This window comes from Oncorhynchus tshawytscha, linkage group LG04 (genome assembly GCF_018296145.1).
Source record: "Oncorhynchus tshawytscha isolate Ot180627B linkage group LG04, Otsh_v2.0, whole genome shotgun sequence".
In the NCBI taxonomy this organism is placed as follows: domain Eukaryota; kingdom Metazoa; phylum Chordata; class Actinopteri; order Salmoniformes; family Salmonidae; genus Oncorhynchus; species Oncorhynchus tshawytscha.
In genome coordinates, this window is record NC_056432.1 from 29,391,820 (window position 1) to 29,413,898 (window position 22,079).

Sequence of the window (22,079 nt, forward strand, 5' to 3'; positions counted from 1 at the left end):
TGGCTTTCTCAAATAAAAATCACATGGAGCTGATTTGCTCATGTTTTTACAATATTTTATGTCCAACAATAAAATAATAATATCTATCTATATATATATACACAGTACCAATCAAAAGTTTGGACACACCTTCTCATGCAAAGGTTTTTCTTATTTTTTTGCTATTTTCTACATTGTAGAATAATAGTGAAGACATCATAACTAGGAAATAACACATATAGAATCATGTAATAACCAAAAAGTGTTAAATCTAAATATATATTTTTTTAAATGTGAGATTCTTCAAAGTACCCACCCTTTGCCTTGATGACAGCTTTGCACACTCTTGGCATTCTCTCAACCAGCTTCATGAGAAAGTCACCTGGAATGCATTTCAATTAACATGTGTGCCTTGTTAAAAGTTAATTTCCTTCATAATACATTTGAGCCAATCAGTTGTGTTTTGACAAGGTAGGGGTGGTATACAGAAGATAGCCCTATTTGGTAAAATACCAAGTCCCTGTTATGGCAAGAACAGCTCAAATAAGAAAAGAGAAACGACAGTCCATCATTACTTTAAGACATGGAGGTCAGCCAATCTGGAAAATTTCAAGAACTTTGAAAGTTTCTTCAAGTACAGTCGCAAAACCCATCAAGCACTATGATGAAACTGGCTCTCATGAGGACCGCCACAGGAAAGGAAGACCCAGAGTTACCTTTGCTGCAGAGGATAAGTTCATTAGAGTTACCAGCCTCAGAAATTGCAGCCCAAATAAATTCTTCACAGAGTTGAAAGAAACGGACACATATCAACATCAACTGTTCTGAGGTGACTGCGTGAATCAGGAATTCATGGTCAAATTGCTGCAAAGAAACCACTACTTAAGGAGAACCAATAAGAAGAAGAGACTTGCAAGCAATGGACATTACACCAGTGGAAATCTTTCCTCTGGTCTGATGAGTCCACAGTTGAGATTTTTGGCAAACCTGGTTGAGAGAATGCCAAGAGTGTGCAAAGCTGTCATCAAGGCAAAGGGTGGCTACTTTGAAGAATCTAAAAGATCGAAAATATTTTGATTTGTTTAACACTTTTTTGGTTACTACATGATTCCATATGTGTTCTTTCATAGTTATGGTGTATTCATTACTATTCTACAATATAGAAAATAGTAAAAATAAAGAAAACCCCTTGAATAAGTAGGTGTGTCCAAACTTTTGACTGGTACTGTAAATTGGCAGCGCCAAATAAAATCACCTGCGGGCATAGGCAGGCCCTCCATCAGACCCTGCCTTCCGCCCAGGGCAGAGGTTACAGGCAGAGTGGTGGACAGGCCACGGGGGCGTCGGGTAGGGGATGGGGCAGGCAGGCTCTGGGGTGCTTGGGGAAAATGCCAATGCAGCTGACAGGATGTTATGTGAAGGAGAGGAACACAGCGCTCGGAGAGAGAAATAGACAGGGAGCAAGAGAACTAGAAAGAGAGAGATGTGAGTGTAAGAGGGAAAGTGCAGCTGTATACTAGAGGCAGATCTGAAGGACTGCTTGTCAGGGAGTTTGGAGTATGGTTAATGATGAATACACTACAGAGTGAAGATGTGTTTCCTGAGATGTTGTTCTCTCTTATAGTATCACCTTTCTGCAGGATCCTCTCACTCATTACCATATCTGAGGGTTGGCGGGATGCATTCTTATTACTGGATTTTATCACAGAAAACACTGTACATGGCTCACTGCACGCATTGTAATTAAAGTGAGCTTAGAGCACCTTGGAAATATTGTTTTATAAAAGTGGTTGATTCACAATTAGTTATTCTCAAATTCCATAAACTTGGATTTATTAACATTTTCCATTTGTATTTATTTCTAACATGCTTTACAACTGCTCAAAATAAATGTAACTGTGACCAAACCAAACACAAACAAAAAGCGCCATGAGTAATCAAACAAACTAAACTCCCCTTTCCCCTCAGAGGTCACTGATGATGAATACTGCTCAGAGCCCCTGCTGAGGTCAGATCATGACAATGGACAGTCCTGAGGCTGGTCACCACTGTCACTATTCAACTCCTTTTTTATTGTGATTTAATAGTCAATTTGTCTCAATATTTTCCTCAATAAGACAAGATAGTTGAAGTAAATGTCCCCCCCCCCTTAATCCATGGTGTTAACACAGCTCTTCCTTAGATAGACATATATCACCAAGGGGCGACACCTAAAAGACAGTTCCTTCCTTTTTAGGGCCAGCGTCCTGTGCAGTGGGGATCTGTGTAGTAGAGTCTCTCTATGTCCTCGGCTGTTCTGTCAGTCAGCGCGGCCATCTCAGAACACAGGGTCATGAGGGTTAAGCAGCATCTGTCATCCAGAGGAACGCCATTGTGTTGTTGGGAGGAGGTCAGAGAGATCTTCGTCTGCCTGAAGGTCCCCACCTCTTCCACCACTCTCTGCACAACAGGAGGGACTCAGAAAAATCTCTGGGGCTAGGCTCAGTTCAGCTCGGAAGATGAGAAAACAGTGACATCATTGCCATCTAATACAGGCCAAAAATAACTTCTCAAGACCTGTGGCCCCTGCACAAATCCGGTCACACGAGGGGTCACACGAACAGTGCATGATGCAGGGACTGAGCCAGCAGTTAAAAGGCTCACCCACCCTGCTTCTTTCTCCTAAACACACACACTCACCCTTCATGGAGAGCATTGGAGGCTGCTGAGAGGAAGACGGCTCATAATAATGGCTGGAACGGAGCAAATGGAATGGTATCAAACGCATAGAAACCATGCGTTTGATACCATTCCACCTATTGATACTTATCATCCTTGCCATAATGCCGCACCAGCCATTACCATGAGCCCATCCTCCCCAAATAAGATGACACCAACCTCCTGTGATGGAGAGTCTTGTGGAGGCATTAACCATGTGATGCAACTCACAGCAAGATTCTTAATCTCACTTTAGAATGTATTAATAATATCTAAACGACCTGTGTAAGCATACATACAAACCTACATATAGTGTATACATACATACATACCTACACGTACTGTATACACACACACACACACACACACACATTTGGGGTAAAAAAAAGCACATGTTTTGTCCATTAAAATAACATAAAATTGATCAGAAATACAGTATAGACATTGTTAATGTTGTAAATGACTATTGTAGCTGGAAACGGCAGATTAATAATGGAATATCTACATAGTCGTACAGAGGCCCATTATCAGCAACCATCACTCCTGTGTTCCAATGGCACGTTGTGTTAGCTAATCCAATTGATCATTACAAAACACTTTTGCAATTATGTTAGCACAGCTGAAAACTGTTGTCCCGATTAAAGAAGCAATACAACTGGCCTTCTTTAGACTAGTTGGGTATCTGGAGCATCAGCCTTTGTGGGTTCGATTACAGGCTCAAAATGTCCAGAAACAAAGACTTTTCTTCTGAAACTCGTCAGTTTATTCTTGTTCTGCGAAATTAAGGCTTTCCATGTGAGAAATTGCCAAGAAACTGAACATCTCGTACAACACTGTACTACTCCCTTCACAAAACAGAGCAAACGGTCTCTAACCAGTATAGAAAAAGGAGTGGGAGGCCCCGGTGCACAACTGAGCAAGAGGACAAGTACATTAGTCTCTATTTTGAGAAACAGACGCCGCACAAGTCCTCAACTGGCAGCTTCATTAAATAGTACCCGCAAAACACCAGTCTCAACGTCAACAGTGAAGAGGCGACTCCGGGATGCTGGCCTTCTAGGCAGAGTTGCAAAGAAAAAGCAATTTCTCAGACTGGCCAATAAAAATAAGAGATTAAGATAGGCAAAAGAACAGACACTGGACAGAAGAACTCTACCTTGAAGGCCAGCATCCCGGAGTCGCCTCTTTACTGTTGACGTTGAGACTGGTGTTTTACACACACACACACACACACACACACAGAGACGTTTGGGCACTATTTATTGGGTACTGTTGATTGTGTATGTGTGTAAAAACTAATATATATGGAATCATATATATATATATATATATATATATATATATATATATACACACACACACAGAGACGTTTGGACACACCTACTCATTCAAGTGTTTTCTTTATTTTTACTATTTTCTACATTGTAGAATAATAGTGAAGACATAAAAACTATGAAATAACAGATATGGAATCATGTAGTAACCAAAAAACGGTTAAAATAAATATTTTATATTCTTCAAAGTAGCCACCCTTTGCCTTGATGAAAGCTTTGCACACGCTTGGCATTCTCTCAACCAGCTTCACCTGGAATGTTTTTCCAACAGTCTTAAAGGAGTTCCCACAAATGTGGAGCATTGTTGGCTGCTTTTCCTTCACTCTGCAGTCCAACTCATCCCAAACCATCTCAATTGGGTTGGGGTCAGGTGATTGGGGAGGCCAAGTCATCTGATGCAGCACTGCATCACTCTCCTCCTTGGTCAAATAGCCCTTTAAAATATATATAGTTGAGAACAAGTTCTAATTTACAATTGCGACCTGGCCAAGATAAAGCAAAGCAGTTTGACACATACAACAACAGAGTTACACATGGAGTAAAACAAACACACAGTCAATAATACAGTAGAAAAATAAGTCTATATACAATGTGAGCAAGTGAGGTGAGATAAGGGAGCTAAAGGCAAAAAAAGGCAATGGTGGCGAAGTAAATGCAATATAGAAACCCTTACTCAGCCTGGAGGTATGTTGGGTCATTGTCCTTTTGAGAAACAAAGTATACCCCCACTAAGCCCAAACCAGATGGGATGGCGTATCGCTGCAGGATACTGTGGTAGCCATGATGGTTAAGTGTGCCTTGAATTCTAAATAAATCACTGAGTGTCACCAGAAAAGCACACCCACACCATCACAACTCCTCCTCCATGCTTCACAGTGGGAACCACACGTGGAGATAATCCGTTCACCTACTCTGCTTCTCACAAAGACACAGCAGTTGAAACCAAAAATCTCAAATTTGGACTCATCAGACCAAAGGACAGATTTCCACTGGTCTAATATCCATTGCTCGTGTTTCTTGGCCCAAGCAAGTCTCTTCTTCTTATTGGTGTCCTTTAGTAGTGGTTTCTTTGCAGCAATTAAACCATAAAGACCTGATTCACACAGTCTCCTCTGAACAGTTGATGTTGAGATGTGTCTGTTACTTGAACTCTGTGAAGCATTTATTTGCGCTGCAATTTCTGAGGCTGGTAACTCTAATGAACTTATCCTCTGCAGCAGAGGTAACTCTGGATCTTCCTTTCCTGTTGCGGTCCTCATGAGAGCCAGTTTCATCATAGCACTTGATGGTTTTTGCGACTGCACTTGAAGAAACTTTCAACGTTTTTGAAATTTTCCGAATGGACTGACTTTCACGTCTTAAAGTAATGGACTGTAGTTTCTCATTGCTTATTTGAGCTGATCTTGTCATAATATGGACTTGGTCTTTTACCAAATAGGACTATCTTCTGTATACCAACCCAACCTTGTCACAACACAACTAATTGGCTCAAACACATTAACGAAAGAAATTCAGCAAATTAACTTTTAAAAAGGCACACGTTAATTGAAATTGATTCCAGGTGACTACCTCATGAGGCTGGTTGAGAGAATGCCAAGAGCATGCAAAGCTCACAAGGCAAAGGATGGCTACTTTGAAGAATCTCAAGTATAAAATATATTTAGTTAGGTTATTACATGATTCCAGGTGTTATTTCATAGTTTTGATGTCTTCACTATTATTCTACAATGTAGAAAATAGTCAAACTAAAGAAAAACACAGGAATGAATAGGTGTGTCAAAACCTTTGATTGTTTAAATATATATGAGATTAGAGGCGAGGGTTCAGCCCATTACATTTGTGCCAGACACATATATTCTGGACTGGGCAATCTAAATGACGGGTAGGCCATCACTGTAAATAAGAATTGGTTCTTAACGGACTTCCCTAGTTAAATAAAAACAAAAAATAGGGGCTATGGCCTGGTCACCAACAGGCATCAATCTCTGGTCCATTCCTGTTCGACCGTGCATTTGGGTGTGAGCTGTCTTAGAGTGTGGTTGACTCTGCCCATGTCCCCTTTTAGAAACAGTATTATTTGCCTGTTCTGGTGCAGATATGACTTGTTTCCGTGCACGTGACCATTCTTCACAAACAAGAATTAAAGAGCGAATATCTCAGCCCGCAGACTTACTGCTTTTCCTGCACCGACTCGGTTGTTGTGTGACTCTGATGGGTAGTCCTTCTGGAGTCACAAATACACTTTCTAACACTCAAGGTCTGAGTGAAGACGTGACTGCCAAGGTGTTTGAGCTAACTTTTTGTTTGTGAGTTGAGAGAAGGAATAATTTAGATGTACTGCTGTAAATGAGAGCGCGTGACTAGATTAGACTCAGAAGAGTGACCATTTCCATTGCAATCTTTGAACACAATCAGAACTTTCTCTTCTCCAGTTGAAACTAGATTACATCAGAAAGTGATTGTCAATTTACTCCATCTACAATATTGGAAAATATTGAAAAAGGTTGTAGAACTACTCTTTTTCTAACCTGAACCATCTCATTCATGGGACCAATAGAACCTTCACATGTACCACAGGCAGCTCATATTCTCCGCTGGTCTTGTGAGATGGAGTGACCCAAATAAAAGAAAAACAGACTTGAAACAATAAACACTGCAGTCCCACTATTTGGATAGTGCCATATAGATGATATACAGACGGTCATAATATTAACAAACTATGTTGCTTGCTAAGGTTACGGTTAGAATAAGGGTTAGGTTTAAGTTTAGGATGGTTAGGGTTAGTAGATATGTTAAATGTTGAGTTATTGAACATTTACTTGAGACTATCCAAATAAAGTATGACCAACACTGCTACAGATGGCAATATCGTCTAGATTGGAGGATATTGATATCTTACCATGTACAGTGTGACAGAACAAGGTGGTGGCATTAGATTTGCATCTTGTGGTCCTCTGTAGCTCAGGTGGTAGCACACACCACTTGCAATCCCACAATTTCTGTGACCACCCATACGTAAAATATATGCATGCATGACTATGTCACTATGGATAAAAGTCTGCGCTAAATGGCATGTTATATCCATGCAATCTGAACACACTAAGGAAAATTATTCAATACTGCACACCATAGCCAAATGATTTGCAATTAAAGCAAGTGTATTCTTGTAGGACAAGTTCAGGTAGTCCATCCCGGTTTGTCCGTTTGGCTTCTTTCTCTCAAGTCAAAATTAATTTACATAGGCTTCAGATTCAGAAGAACACTTCCAAGACAAAGAGACCAACAGAAACTAAACCTAGCCAATATCAGATCAGAATAAAGAAAGCAGAAGCAGTACATTGTTGACATTTAATTTGGTAATTAGATGCATTATGTAGACTTCTCACAGCACAAAACTCTACAAATGGAAAAGGCTAAATTAAATACATTCACTACCATGTCCCCTGAATTTCAGATGATCAGAAACATTTAAAAGCATTTTCTTCTAGAAACTTAACAGTACATTTCATAAATCATGACCACACTGTAGTTTCTTGTAAAGACTACTTCCCCACTGTCCTTTGCCCACAGTGCAGATATCATAGAACAATGGTTCGCTACAAGAGTGGTGTTGCATTATGGAGTTTTAACAAGTTTTCTATTCAATATAAGGCAGAGGTTGTAGACAGATCTTAAGACATTGGTCATATTCAACACTCCTCTCTTAGTTTCTTTGACTGCATAAACTGTCATTGATGGGAAATGTGGACTTCATCCAGTCCCATTATGGCCATGACTTTTCATGACCTGTCAGTCAGTCACAACTGAAACAGACATGAGTACTCATGATATCTCTACTCAGTTATGGGGTTCAGGAGAGTTCAGTTGGCCATCTATCTGCTGGTGAGTCAGTATTGCCCCTGGGGAAGTGTGTGGATAGTAAACAACACATGTAAACAAATGATATCACCCAGAGCCATGCACACTCTTTGGGTGAGCCCCTAAACCAATCACTAAGGTTCTCACATCCCCCTGTAAGGCTTTCACAATAAAAATAGACCATCAAGGCTAAGCTCTTCATAAAAAAATATTCCATCCATCTTAGCTGCAAGCATGTCTATATATAAAAATAGGCAGAATGGCTGAGGTTGAATGACAAGGTAAGATACACATGCATTCTTTATTGTCCCACAAGCACGCAGACATGCACACAATAACATGAAGGCACTTTGGTGCTTAAACAGAGTAGCATTCGGGCTCCAGCACGGAACTGTCCGACCGGCTTGCTGCTGGAGAGTGCTGTTGTCTACATCAGTACAGTATCACGGCAGGGAATAAATCACCCCACCACAGTTCAATAGAACAAACATGCATTCGGACCTTGAGCACATTGTGTGGTTCAACTAAAACAGATCTTAAAGTCATTGCAAACCAATCAAGCCCTTCATCTGCCCCAGGGATGGGCAACTCCAGTCCTCAGGGGCCAGAGTAGTGTCACCCCCCATCCCTAGCAAGCACAGCAGATTAAACAAATTGCATTCTAATTCTTGCATGATTAGCTGTTTAGTGGAGTCAGGTGTGTTAGCTGGTGCAAGTGAGAGACCAACTCAGGCCCCCGAGGACCATCCCTGTTCTACCCTCTGTTGATCAGTGTCCCTGTTGTAAATCCTAAAAGACTACGGAGTGGTTCCTAACTGGTGCCCGTGTGGAGCCAGAAGGCATGGTGGTGCTCGTTAGCACCCAGAAGCAGACCCCCAGTCTGGCAAAGAGGTAAAGGGGTAGATGACAGAGTGGAGGTACAGTATGTCATGTGGGGGTACTGTATAGGTACAGTAAGGCAGTGTAGTGCTGAGTGAGTAGGTAGGGAGGCAGCTGCGACAGTAAACAGGCCCAGTCAGGTGTGGCCTGGTCTGGGCTAGGGTGGTAGCCTGGTCTGGGCTAGGGTGGTGCTGGGTGTGTTGACCTGATGCCCCTGCTGCAGGTCGTATCCTGCTGAACAGAACACGGTCCCAGAGATCCACAGGAATAAGGCAGACAGACAGGCAGGCTACTGGGGTGGTGGACTGCAGGGTGGGGTGAGCAGTGCGTGACAGAGACTGGAAGGGTGTAGCGCCATCTGTGACTGTTTTTCAGTGCGGTTTCGCTCTGGGGACATCCGCTGGGGAGGAGCGGATTGACTGAGTGTGAGCGTATGGAGAATGGGGAGTGTGGGAAAAACAGTGACAGCTCCAAACACTCCAACAGCCACTTCCCTTCAGTTGAAGGATCATGCAGGGATCTGCCCAGCTTGAGCTTGGAAGAAATCAGCCACCACAAAGGCATTCACACCTGTGTGTGTGCGCGGGTCTACATGTGCATATGAGTGTGTGTTTGTGTTAATTTGCATGGGAGTGAGTGTGAAATACCTGTGTGGACAAGATCATCAGAGTGTTAATAAGATGCAGAGGGAGGGGGAAATATTAGGATGGGCACAGGTGCCGAGGGTGTCAGTAATCTCTTAATGAACGCCATGGCAGGAAGGGACACGTTGTTGGAGAACACAGACAGGATCTCTTTCGCCAGCTAATGGAAAACCAGAGTTATGAACAGCTAGAAGAGGACATGAAAGGAATGATCTGGGGAAAATATCAACGAATACAAAGGAAAACAAAAAAAATGGGCAAGGCAACAGACCACAGAGACCACAGATCCTACTCGACTGGAATAACAAAATACAGGTCCAACACCTGCCATAAGGGAATCATGCCAATTAAATGCTTTGAAAATATTAATCTCTCAACAACCAAGCAGCCCTCTAAGCGTCTATCAAGAGAAGATAGAGGGACTAGTCTATCAACAACATGGTGGTGGTAGCTGGCTTTACTGAGGTCATTACTTCTTGATAATGTCTTTAGGAGATCAAAATTACAAGCTATGATCGTGTCACTTTCTACAAATCAATTATTCTGTGGATAGAATGTCTATAATTGGATGCAGGTAGGTCAGGGTGCTGGTCTATTGAGCGATTGGAGCAGAGCCCTCGTCCTCCTCATCCTGAATCAGTAAGGTAAAAAGGTGGCACGCAGGGAGCACACGTCGAAATTCTTCATCTTCATCTCTGTTTAAAACCCTCCATCTCATTCGGCATCGGCAGCACTGGTTCCTCGTACTTGACCTTGTTTGCGAAGCTGAGGTAGAGAAAAGGGGATAGGCAGCGAAAGAAAGAAATAAACAGACATTTACTACATCTCTACAGAGACCAAACAAGTGGAGGCAGGTTCTGTGAGAGCATGCGTCAACAAGTGGAATTCTGCGAGAAGAAAGGCTGCTTGTTACTGTGAAAGAAACTGGGATGGATGTGGCTCAGAAATTTCAGCATTCTGTTCACCGAGAAGCAATCAACATTTAGAATCTTCAAACTTTCTTTTTTGTAAGAATGTGTAAAAATGGTTCTTATTGAGCCCTTGTTTATCTTGTAGGTAGATAGGGTGTGAGGACCTGAAACCTTAAGGCTGATGACTTTAGAAAGTCAATTAGTGGCTGAATTTGATAGCAGAATACCTTAATGCAAGAGTTCAACCGCACCATGCTGGCCCTAAACAGAGGACTAGAAATCTGATATAATGACATGAGGATTCTACCTGCCACTTCTCCCTCCCTCCTCAATCTCAGCACAGGCTCCTTTTCAACTGCAGAATTCCATTTGTATGTTAATGAGGCAGAGGAAGCCATCTTGAAGGGTTTTTCTCCCCCACCACCACCCCACCCGTGTTAGCACACAAGCAGACAGGCCTATTGGTGCATCATCTCCAAAACATGGTATTTCTCACTCACACAGTGTAGTCCAACCACAACACATTTGGTTTAAGATCCTGATACATAAATTACTACTCAACCTCATTTCACCTGAAGCACATGTTCAAAGTCTATACATAAGGTGATAAAGCTCTCTAGGACACTGAGCTTAACCATCTACAGGAGCTGGTGGTGTATGGGTGTTGAACTGGTAAAAGAGCAGAAACTGCGCTTGTCGTTATAAATGGTATTAAGACTCCAACCCATGGGTGCCGCCCTGTGGAGCCCTACAGTACTGGCACAGTGTAACCCTGGCGACCCCTCAGCTCAGAAGCCCAGGCCAAGCACTCCTCCATGCCGAGGGCCTCTTTGATGGCACTAGTCGGTTTACATAGTCCAGGGGAAAATGAGAAACACATGTAGGATTGGGCGAGATATAGAGTGGGAAGAAGCAGAGCTCCAAATGATCAGCTTTGGTGCCAGGCCAGGAATGCTTGAGACCGCCCCACTTCGGCCAGTCCGGCCCAGATTCCTCCATGTACGGCCAAAAGCGCTCAGATTGATATTCCAAGTGCGGCCAACAGGGTGTGATTGGTAAGGCCTTACTGAGAATGTGATACAAACAGAAGTCTGCAGTGCCAGATGAGCGTTTGTTATCCAACTTATGTATGGCCTTTCTTTGGACTATAGATACAAGGCCAGAAACCAGTGCTGACTTCTTGTTAGTTGGGCTTTACCTGGATGCCATAGCCTTTTTAAAACCTGCTCTCTCTCGCCTTGGCTCTGAAAACAGGCTGAACAGATGTCTGCCCTCACATGGGGAGATTGAGTAGACACACACACACACACACACACACAGAGCTTTTCGCGATGTCAGCAATACACTTAACGATCTGGCAAATGCTTCATTTCTCTGAGATCTGGTGTTATTGATTAACTAATACAAGTCAGAGTTCTGGAAGTTCACGTGACAAGAACACACACAGACACCCACACAAACCAGACCATAAATCCTTGTTACGACACCACTGTATATGGAGTGAAAGCAGTGTAAACATGCAGCAATACCAAGAGAAACCAGTGGGAGAAGACAGACAAGGAATCCATGAGAGATAGTGGAGGAGGAACCAACATGTCTGCTATTGGCCCAACTCTAGTTGCACTTACACAGCCTTCCTCAGACCTACACCTGGAGCAGCTACTCGTCTGAAGCCTTCGTGCCTCGAACAGAGCCCTTCCTACGCATCTAGATGTAAAATGATAGAATCAGGAGGCCTGTAAGGGCAGAGGTAGAGATTGGGGGAAAGGGAGGGAGGGTTCCCACACAAATTACCCATCTAAATGTCTGACTTTTTAAATGACTTCAAGGATGAAGGTTTTGTATTATAATGAAAAATCACAATGGACCAAGACTAGGCTGTCTATTCCAAAATGTAGGCTCGACTGTAAAAGGAGTGACAGGCTATACAGTGCATTCGGAAAGTATTCAGACCCCTTGACTAATCCGCATTGTTACTTTACAGCTTTATTCTAAAATGGAATACATTGTGTGTGTCCCCAATCTACACATAATACCCCATAATGACAAAAACATTTGAAAGAAAATGGAAACTGAAATATCACATTTACCCTATACTCAGTACTTTGTTGAATCACTTATGGCAGCGATTACAGTCTTGGGTATGACGCTACAAGCTTGGCACACCTGTATTTGGGGAGTTTCTCCCATTCTTCTCTGCAGATCCTCTAAAGCTCTGTCAGGTTGGATGGGGAGCGTCGCTACAGCTATTTTTCAGCGTCCCTGCCGCTGAAAAACATCCACACAGCAAGATGCTGCCACCCCGCTTCACCGTAGGGATGGTGCCAGGTGCCAACAACATGTAATTAATTCATTTCAGAATAAGGCTGTAACGTAACAAAATGTGGAAAAATTCAAGGGGGTCTGAATACTTTCTGAATGCACTGTATGTGATTACAATTCTCTCACAGTTGAGATGGATTTCTTTGAAAATATCACACATTTCCCTGACTTTTCCAGAATAAACAATGTGTGGGAACCCTGGGAGGGGGAGACAGACAGGCTGGAGAAGGGGATAGGGGCAGGAATGTAGAATTCCACCCCCATATCCCTTTGGACAGCATTGTGAGTACACATGGTCGAATCAAACAAACACGGTAAAAAGAAAAGTGAACCCTCTACTGATGAGAAGACTAGGACTGATGTTCCTTTCAATATTATGACAGGCAGTAAATAAAGTCACATAAAATGGGAAAAATTACAATGTCATAAAATCACACCTTTTAGTTTGTCATAAAACACAAAAAGCTGATTTATTTACATTAAAGTATAAGAGGGGATCATTGATTTAACAGATTGAAATAAATTAACAGGGTGTTTAGCTCAGATTTTCTATTAAAAAGTCAAAATAATAATCAGAATTCTAGGAAAAGGATCTAGGGAGGGATACGAATTTAGAGTAAATGTGTGTTTCAGCACCACTAATGAACAGACCAACCAGCCTCCCTTCCAGAGATCCCGATGACTCTTCCTAACATTACCACTGTCTCTGAGGGATGACACCACAGACAGGCTAAGACAGCCTGCTATCCAACCACGGCCAGGACCCACAAGGCAAACACTGCCAAGCACATAGGGCAGCACTGCAGTGATCTGCCGCCATGACAACACTAAAGAGATGATCCCTAAAAACGGCACACTCGGTCTAATGGTTTTGGAGGTTTAGTGTAGTAAGCCTTGGTAAGTATTGAACCTTTCTCCCGTTTGTAATCCACTATGTTCCTTTACATACCTCCTCCAGCTCCTTCTGGGTCTCCGCCTCCATCCGCCTGATGTCCTCCATAGTCAGCTCCACCCACTTGTCAATCCAACAGAACAGCTGGCGATGGAAGTTCGTGAAGATGCGCTTCTCTTGCTGGAGGAGAGAACATGGATAGAGGCATACAGAGGTAAAGAAAAGGGTACCAGGAAGCATGTGTCAGATAGTGAGAATAAAAAAGGAAGGTACACATCTTGGTCAGATGCTATACAGTCTAGTCCTGGATATCAAAAGACTGAGCATAAACCATATAACCCAGGTGTTTGAGGTGTACCTACAGATTCATTTACAGTGCTGCTTGGATTATTATATTCACTCTTGATGACTCAGTAGGCAGGTTTCCTTTGACCCAGGTTTATCGCAAAAAAAAAACAATGTGACATGTGGAATGGAGACACAGCTATAGGATAAATGTTCTAAAGATGAATACAAATTGCATCATTCGACAGAGGTGGATTGTTCTTTATTGCGAAAAATGACCGTTGTTTTTGAATAAATTAAGACTGCCGAATAATTAAGGTACGCGCGGCACGTGATGTCATCACAGAACTATAACGCTCCCCTCCAAATTTAATTCTAAATACCAACTGATTGCTAAATCTATTTTTCGACTATAAAAATAAATGTCTTGAATTTCAAGAATGCATGAATGGCGACGCCTTGCTTTTCTGGATGCAAGTTATACCATAAAAGTATATCAGATCTAGGCTACAGGAGTGTAAGTTTGAACATGACACTGACTTCGACTATAAGTTGGCACATATTCTAATAATTATGGCAAATAGTCAATTCTTGCATTCTATCCATGCTGGCTTTTGCGGACTACCTGAGACATGAAACAGATCGGTGGGAAGGCATGTGCGATTTGCCTAAATGGATCATGGAAACACTTCAAACCAGTTCATTTTTATTCAACACTATGTTTTTGCAGCTTAAATATACTTAACAAAATGATAAAAAATGCAACATGGGATAATTTCAACTATTTTACTGAGTTACAGTTCATAAGGAAATCAGTCAAATTAAATACATTCATTAGGCCCTAATCTATGGATTTCACATGACTGGGCAGGGGCGCAGCCATGGGTGGGCATAGGCCCTTCCACTGGGGAACCAGGCCCAGACAGTCAGTTTTTCACCACAAAAGGGCTTGATTACAGACAGAAATACTCCGCTTCATCAGCTGTCGAGGTGACTGGTCTCAAGACGATCCGCAGGTGAGGAAGCCAGATGTGGAGGTCCTGGGCTGGCGTGTTTACACGTGGTCGGTCTGGAGTTGTGAGGCCGGTTGGACCTACTGCCAAATTCTCTAAAATGACGGAGGCTGCTTATGGTAGAGAAATTAACATTCAAATCTCTGGCAATAGCGCTGGGGGACATTCCTGCAGTCAGCATGCCAATTGCACACTCCTTCAAAACTTGAGACATCTGTGGCATTGTGTTGTGTGACAAAACTGCACATTTTAGAATGGCCTTTTATTGTGTAATGATCATGCTGTTTAATCAGTTTATTGCTATGCCCCACCTGTCAGGTGGATGGATTAACACATTGTGCACAAAATTTGAGAGAAATAAGCTTTTTATGCATATTTTCTATGACAACTTTAATGTCGACAACAAATCATTGGACAAGTTAATGAAACATAGCTAGTGTCTGTTAACCTGAAGGAAAAAAAACATGTCCTAACCTTGTGAATAAAGCTCTCCACCTTGTTCTGCAGGCCCCACCACTTGAACTTGACAGTGACCAGTTTGTAGGCACACATCCTCGGGCAGTCAGCCTTACTAACCAGCTCCTTCTGTTAGTAGCAACACAACAGGAGAACAGACACTGAGAAAACAATGCAAGAAGACACACTAAATAATTTATGTTGACAAGATATCACAAAAAAAACTGAATATGCAAATAAGCAAAGTTTATGCAAACTTCCCAATAATGGAACTTTCAAAGAGAAGAAAGCAGAGTGTGATTTGAGAACACAGAAAAATTAAACCGATTTGGACAAATCTCTGCGGTATGCCAACCATTAAAATGTCATTAATACATCATGTTTTGGAAACGAAGCTTAGTAAAATAATTATCGATATGAGAATATGCAGTAGACAGATAAGTCTTCTAATCTACAAAACAGTTTTAAATCCATCTGCAGCTGGCACTCGGTCTCCCTGAGAGGAAGAGGAGAGAGAGCAAAGTGGATAAACTCCAGATGAAGGGACCATTTCTCTCGCTCCACCCTGACAGCGACACTGTTCCAGACAGGCATGCCTTTGTGGCCGGGGAAGGCAGATAAAACGCTGCTCGCATCACACAGCGATAACGGCATCTCAGCACAAAGCCGGTTCCATTATTAACACCCAAGACCTGCTTGCCCCCAGAACACACACGCGCACACCACTCCCAGAACACCCGTTTAATTAATCACTTCATTCTAGCGCTGCACACAGGGAGAAATGCCACAGACCTGCTGCAATCACACCCATCCCACCACCGTTTGATGCTCCCATCACAGAGGAGAGAGAGGGGGATGGTGGGAATGAAAAACATTCTACATTTGCGTAGGGTTTAGCTAGAAAAGTTGTCACCGCTAAAGGAGAACTTCACATAAAACGGAAACCACATCAAAACATTTCCGGTGACATTTCTTCTCTCCCGTCGCCCTGCTCAAAGGACCAGGAGTTTTCAGAAATACAAAGTGTGCCAATACGGAAGCATGTGTGCACGCAGAGATAGAAGAGTTCTACTGCTCCGAGAAGCTGGCACAAATAGTGTTCTCTGTTGTAACTTTAATTAAGATTCTCTCATTTTTTCCTCTCCAAAAAGTGTTTCCATGTCCAAGGTGAGGGGGGGGGTCTAAATGAAAAGTTGCTTTAGACTTTATAAAGCTGTTTAGCAGTCTCATCTGTGCAAGTTGTCGCAGAGCAGAAAAACTTTTCAACGTTGAACTATACTGAACAAAAATATAAATATGCAACATCTAACAATTTCAACTATTTTACTGAGTTACAGTTCATTAGGAAATCTGTCAATTGAAATAAATTAATATGGATTTCAGATGACTGGGCAGGGGCTGGGCATAGGTCCACTCACTTGGGAGTCAGGCCCACTCACTTGGGAGCCAGGCCCACTCACTTGGGAGCCAGGCCCACCCACTGGGGAGCCAGGCCCACTCACTTGGGAGCCAGGCCCACTCACTGGGGAGCCAGGCCCACTCACTTGGGAGCCAGGCCCACCCACTGGGGAGCCAGGCCCACCCACTGGGGAGCCAGGCCCACCCACTGGGGAGCCAGGCCCACCCACTGGGGAGCCAGGCCCACCCACTGGGGAGCCAGGCCCAGCCAGTCAGAATTAGTTCACCCCCCACAAAAAGGGCTTTAAAACAGAAAAGATTCCTCAGTTTCATCAGCTGTCCGGGTGGCTGTCTCAGAAGATCCCACAGGTGAAGAAGCCGGATCTTTTTGGTCCTGGGTAGGCGTGGTTACAAGTGGTCTGCAGTTGTGAGGCTGGTAAGACGTACAGTCAAATTCTCTAAAAACAACGTTGGCGGCAGCTTATGGTAGAAAAATCTACATTCAATTATCTGTCAACAGCTCTGGTGGACATTCCTGCAGCCTGCATGCCGATTGCACACTCAAAACCTGAGACACTTGTGACATTGTGTTGTGTGACAAAACTGCACATTTTAGAGTGGGCTTTTGTCCCCAGCACAAGGTGCACCTTTGTAATGATCATGCCGTTTGATCAGCTTCTTGATATGCCACACCTGTCAGGTGGATGGATTATGTTGGGAAATTTGAAATGCTCACTAAAAGGGATGTAAACAGATTTGTGCACAAGATTTGAGAGAATTAGGCTTTTTATGCATATGGAACATGTCTGGGATCTTTTATTTCAGCTCATCAAACATGGGACCAACCCTTTACATGTTGCGTTTATATTTTTGTTAAGTATATAAGGGATGTAAACCATTGCTGGGTGGAGATCTAACTAGTTTGACATCATGGGCCTGTTTGCAGGACTGTAGATGAAGGGTTTGATGGGAAAACGGTATCTCTGGATGAGCTGTTTTCATCACCTCTCACTTTTTACAAACAAATATCTCGCAGACTTATTGTAAAAAACAGAGCTGTTCCTAGCTCAAACTAAGAGAGATGACACACATTGTACGTGGCTGTCTGCCCTGGAATGTACTAACACACACTCCTGGCTGGCTGAGAGCGTGTGAGCAGAGCTGAGGCAGGAGGGGCTAATTTGACCTGATCACTTGCAATTTCTATTACGCCCAATTAGAGAAGAGAGAGGTGATTTGTCTTCATCAAACTGCAGTGTCCCTCCCTCCCTGGTGTTCCAGTGAGAGGTATACCTTCCAGTTGGGTCCCAGGGGTCCTCTACCAGTCTTAGCTGACTTGAACAGAGCAGGGTCCTCATCTGCCTTGTAGTCCTGGAGAGGGAAGAGAAGGATGACAATTAACACTTTAATAATCAAAACACAGAACAAATCATTTCAACACATATGTGTTCCACATTAGCAGACCTGCCAACCTTAAACCTTTTTAAAAGTCCCACTTCAGCATGGTGGTGTCACCCCCGGCCCTGCGCAACACCCACACTGCTCAAATCATTAGACAAATGCATATTTTTTAGCTTAATAATGTTGCCTCAGAAGGAATGGCAGGCTATGGACTTATGGGTACTTGGTAATTGGCTGCTCTTCAGTAGCTAACTAGAAATGCATTTAAATGTAAAATCAGGGCTCTCCCTAGGATTTTCTGACAAGGTGGTGCTGATGTAGGCCTAAGGTTGGGTGGGGGTCAGTCAACTTCCCCCTATGGAAGCTGAAGTGTTTCGCCTTTTCTGCCATTTCCTGAAACCTTGAGTTAAATTATATCAAACAACGTAGCGAACACAGAAGTCTTGTGTTTGATCCTAAATTAAATTGAGGCGGTCTAAATAACACAGTTACATATAACACATTAAAAAAAAAGTTATGAATTTTAAGTCTTTGTGGATAGTATAGTGAAAATTTAAACTGGCTTAATTCTGTTTGGGGAGAATATTCGGAATAATTCTATTACTGGATGAAATGCAAAAGTCTAGTTAACTGTAGGCTATTTGACATATGAAACAAATGAAATAGGCTAATATGAGCTTGTTTCAGATCTCCATCTCTGACCTAATCCATCAAGTCCGACTACTAGGCTACCAGTCATTCAACATAGGGCTGGGCGATAGATCAAATTAATTTGATTAATCCGAATGCATGTTTTGTGTGATATTCCAAATGCCTGTATCACAATAATCAATGTTTTAATGAGCATTTATGGCCACTTGTTCTCAAGATGTATTTTTGGTCTTGTCTCTTTAGCTCCTCTGTGCACCTTCCCACTTACACCAGAGATCTGTATATAATGACAAGATGCTCATGTCTCTGCCCTAACAATCGGAGCCGTTGTCTCAAAGGCGTGAAGGCAGGCGACAAGCGTCGGGTCCAAAATAAGCCCATAGAAACACATTGGCCTTATTTTGGACAGATTTTAGCGAGTGAAACATCTCGCTTTGCCTATTCCTCTATGGTTTACACACACACACACACACCAAGACCCTCTCCCTGCCTCTCACGCCAACGAAGTTGAGAGATCACCTCTTCATCTCTGACAATCGGTTTCAACTCGCTATTTTCGTTTGAGCTTTGGTCCACCAGAATCAGTCATATGGACACAAACACATTGAGACATTATTTTACTGTAATAGAGAACTTTTCTAACGATACCCTTATGTCTCAACTACTCAAATTACGCGCAGAGCAGACAACTAAACAGAGTGTATCAACGAACATTGATTCTGTAAAATGAATGCTCAGGTTTGTCACACGCGGCATTGGTACCGCTAGCAGCATTTTAGCCAAAGACTGTTATACTAGCTGTCTAGTTTGTGTTTTATAATAAGTGCAATAAGCATAAAACACAATTATATAAAAGAATTGGCAACACGTTTGCATTCTAAGAAATAAGGTAGGCCACTTGATTTCAACATCTGAACAGGCTAACATGCTTTTCAAACAGAAGGGTGTGTTCATAATTCAACTGTGCAACCTGGTTAGCTAGCAAATAAGATAGCTAAACTAGAACTATAAAGCTGAACTAGCATGTGGGCTTGAGCGATCGTTGATGATACCAGTGTTAATTGTCTATAGCCTAATGCCTGCTGTAAGAAGTTGGGCATTATTAGTGAATGTGCATTACGCATGGTTCTAGTTACATGTGTAACAAAAAAGGGCCTTTTCATGGACTTGATAACCAGATCAGTGATTGCTTTTTTTTTTTTTAGGGGTGGACATTTGAATAATCTCAAATATATTTTGATTCCATATCTGCATTTTCATAGTTTGTCTTCACTATTATTCTACAATGTAGAAAATAGTAAAAAGAAAAGAAAAACCCTGGAATGAGGTGGTGTCCAAACTTGTGACTGGTACTGTGTGTGTGTGTGTGTGTGTGTGTGCGCGCGTGTGTGCGTGCATGTATGTATATTCTGATTAACAAATTTGATTATTTGTTGGTCGTATGAAAGGCTTATATTTAGCCTAGGTATAACTTCACAAGACCGAAATTCATTAGATCATTGCTGACTGTTTGAAATGCAGTGTATTTGAACTTCAATTGCACAACATCGCTTATTTCGAGAACACGATGTATCTCGATCTTTGTTATTTGCCCACAGGTTTGGAAAAAAAGGAAATGTGATTTTTCGGTCATATCGCCCACCCTTAAACAAACATTGCTTGTTGTCATTGGTAAACTGAGTACTATTACATTATTAGAAGCCTACTACTGACATACAGGTAAAGTTCCCCCTTATCTCAGCTCGCTGGTCACCATAGCAGCACCCACCTGTAGCACGCGCTCCAGCAGGTATATCTCTCTGGTCAACCCCAAAACCAATTCCTCATTTGGCTGCCTCTCCTTCCAGTTCTCTGCTGCCAATGACTGGAACGAACTACAAAAATCTCTGAAAATGGAGACACTTATCTCTCTCACTAGCTTTAAGCACCAGCTGTCAGAGCAGCTCACAGATTACTGCACATAGCCCATCTATAATTTAGCCCAAACAACTACCTCTTCCCCTACTGTATTTATTTAGTTCCTTTGCACCCCATTATTTCTACTTTGCACATTCTTCCACTGCATATCTACCATCCCAGTGTTTCACTTTCTATATTGTATTTACTTCGCCGCCAATGGCCTTTTTTTGCCTTTACCTCCCTTATCTCACCTTATTTGCTCACATTGTATATAGACTCATTTTTCTACTGTATTATTGACTGTATGTTTTTTGTTCTCCATGTGTAACTCTGTGTTGTTGTATGTGTCAAACTGCTTTGCTTTATCTTGGCCAGGTCGCAATTGTAAAATGAAAACTTGTTCTCAACTTGCCTACCTGGTTAAAAAAAGGTGAAATAAAAAAATAAAATCCAGCTATATCAAGGAGGAGAGATCAACAACTGACTAATTAACAGACTGTTCAAGATTAGTTGGCCTAACATAACTTTCTGTGAAGGACTGTATTAGCGGAACAGCTCTGTCATGTCGATTTCCATCCATGCAGTGACGCACACTGAAATACCGCAACACACGTTTCCTTGCTAGTCAATGTGCTCGCGCCTACTACGGTTGTGGAGATCAAAGCACGCGAGGCCAAGCAAGTGTTCTCGCTTAGTTGACTAAGTGTTATATAAATATAATATATATATATATATAATATATATATATAAATATATAAATAAATATATATATATATATATAATATATATATAAATAAATGAGAGACTGCTGAGGAGAGACTGCTCCCCCAGACACAGGGCCAGGCTGAGGAGAGACTGCTCCCCAGACACAGGGCCAGGCTGAGGAGAGACTGCTCCCCCAGACACAGGGCCAGGCTGAGGAGAGACTGCTCCCCCAGACACAGGGCCAGGCTGAGGTGAGACTGCTCCCCCAGACACAGGGCCAGGCTGAGGTGAGACTGCTCCCCCAGACACAGGGCCAGGCTGAGGTGAAACTGCTCCCCCAGACACAGGGCCAGGCTGAGGTGAGACTGCTCCCCCAGACACAGGGCCAGGCTGAGGTGAAACTGCTCCCCCAGACACAGGGCCAGGCTGAGGTGAAACTGCTCCCCCAGACACAGGGCCAGGCTGAGGTGAGACTGCTCCCCCAGACACAGGGCCAGGCTGAGGTGAGACTGCTCCCCCAGACACAGGGCCAGGCTGAGGTGAAACTGCTCCCCCAGACACAGGGCCAGGCTGAGGAGAGACTGCTCCCCCAGACACAGGGCCAGGCTGAGGTGAGACTGCTCCCCCAGACACAGGGCCAGGCTGAGGTGAAACTGCTCCCCCAGACACAGGGCCATCTTCCTCACGTCTTGTGACACACTGTGTATCACAATGCTGAGATCCCAGCTGCACTAATACACCAAAACACAGGCACT

At 42.8% G+C, this 22,079-nt stretch overlaps 1 protein-coding gene across 5 annotated transcripts in view; it reads right to left on the reverse strand.

Annotated features, from left to right (window-relative positions):
* Positions 1-7,344: 7,344 nt before the first annotated feature.
* Positions 7,345-22,079, reverse strand: part of LOC112248500 (phosphatidylinositol transfer protein beta isoform) — a 40,664-nt gene continuing 25,929 nt past the window's right edge. For 2 of the 5 annotated variants that reach the window (XM_042320590.1, XM_042320588.1), the window contains exons 8-11: positions 17,962-18,039; positions 15,289-15,399; positions 13,574-13,696; positions 7,345-10,156 (exon numbers count right to left, since the gene is read on the reverse strand). In XM_042320590.1, coding sequence (XP_042176524.1) covers positions 10,106-10,156; positions 13,574-13,696; positions 15,289-15,399; positions 17,962-18,039 — 363 coding nt within the window. In that variant the 3' untranslated portion in view covers positions 7,345-10,105. The other 3 variants (XM_042320589.1, XM_042320591.1, XM_042320592.1) reach the window with 3 other exon arrangements.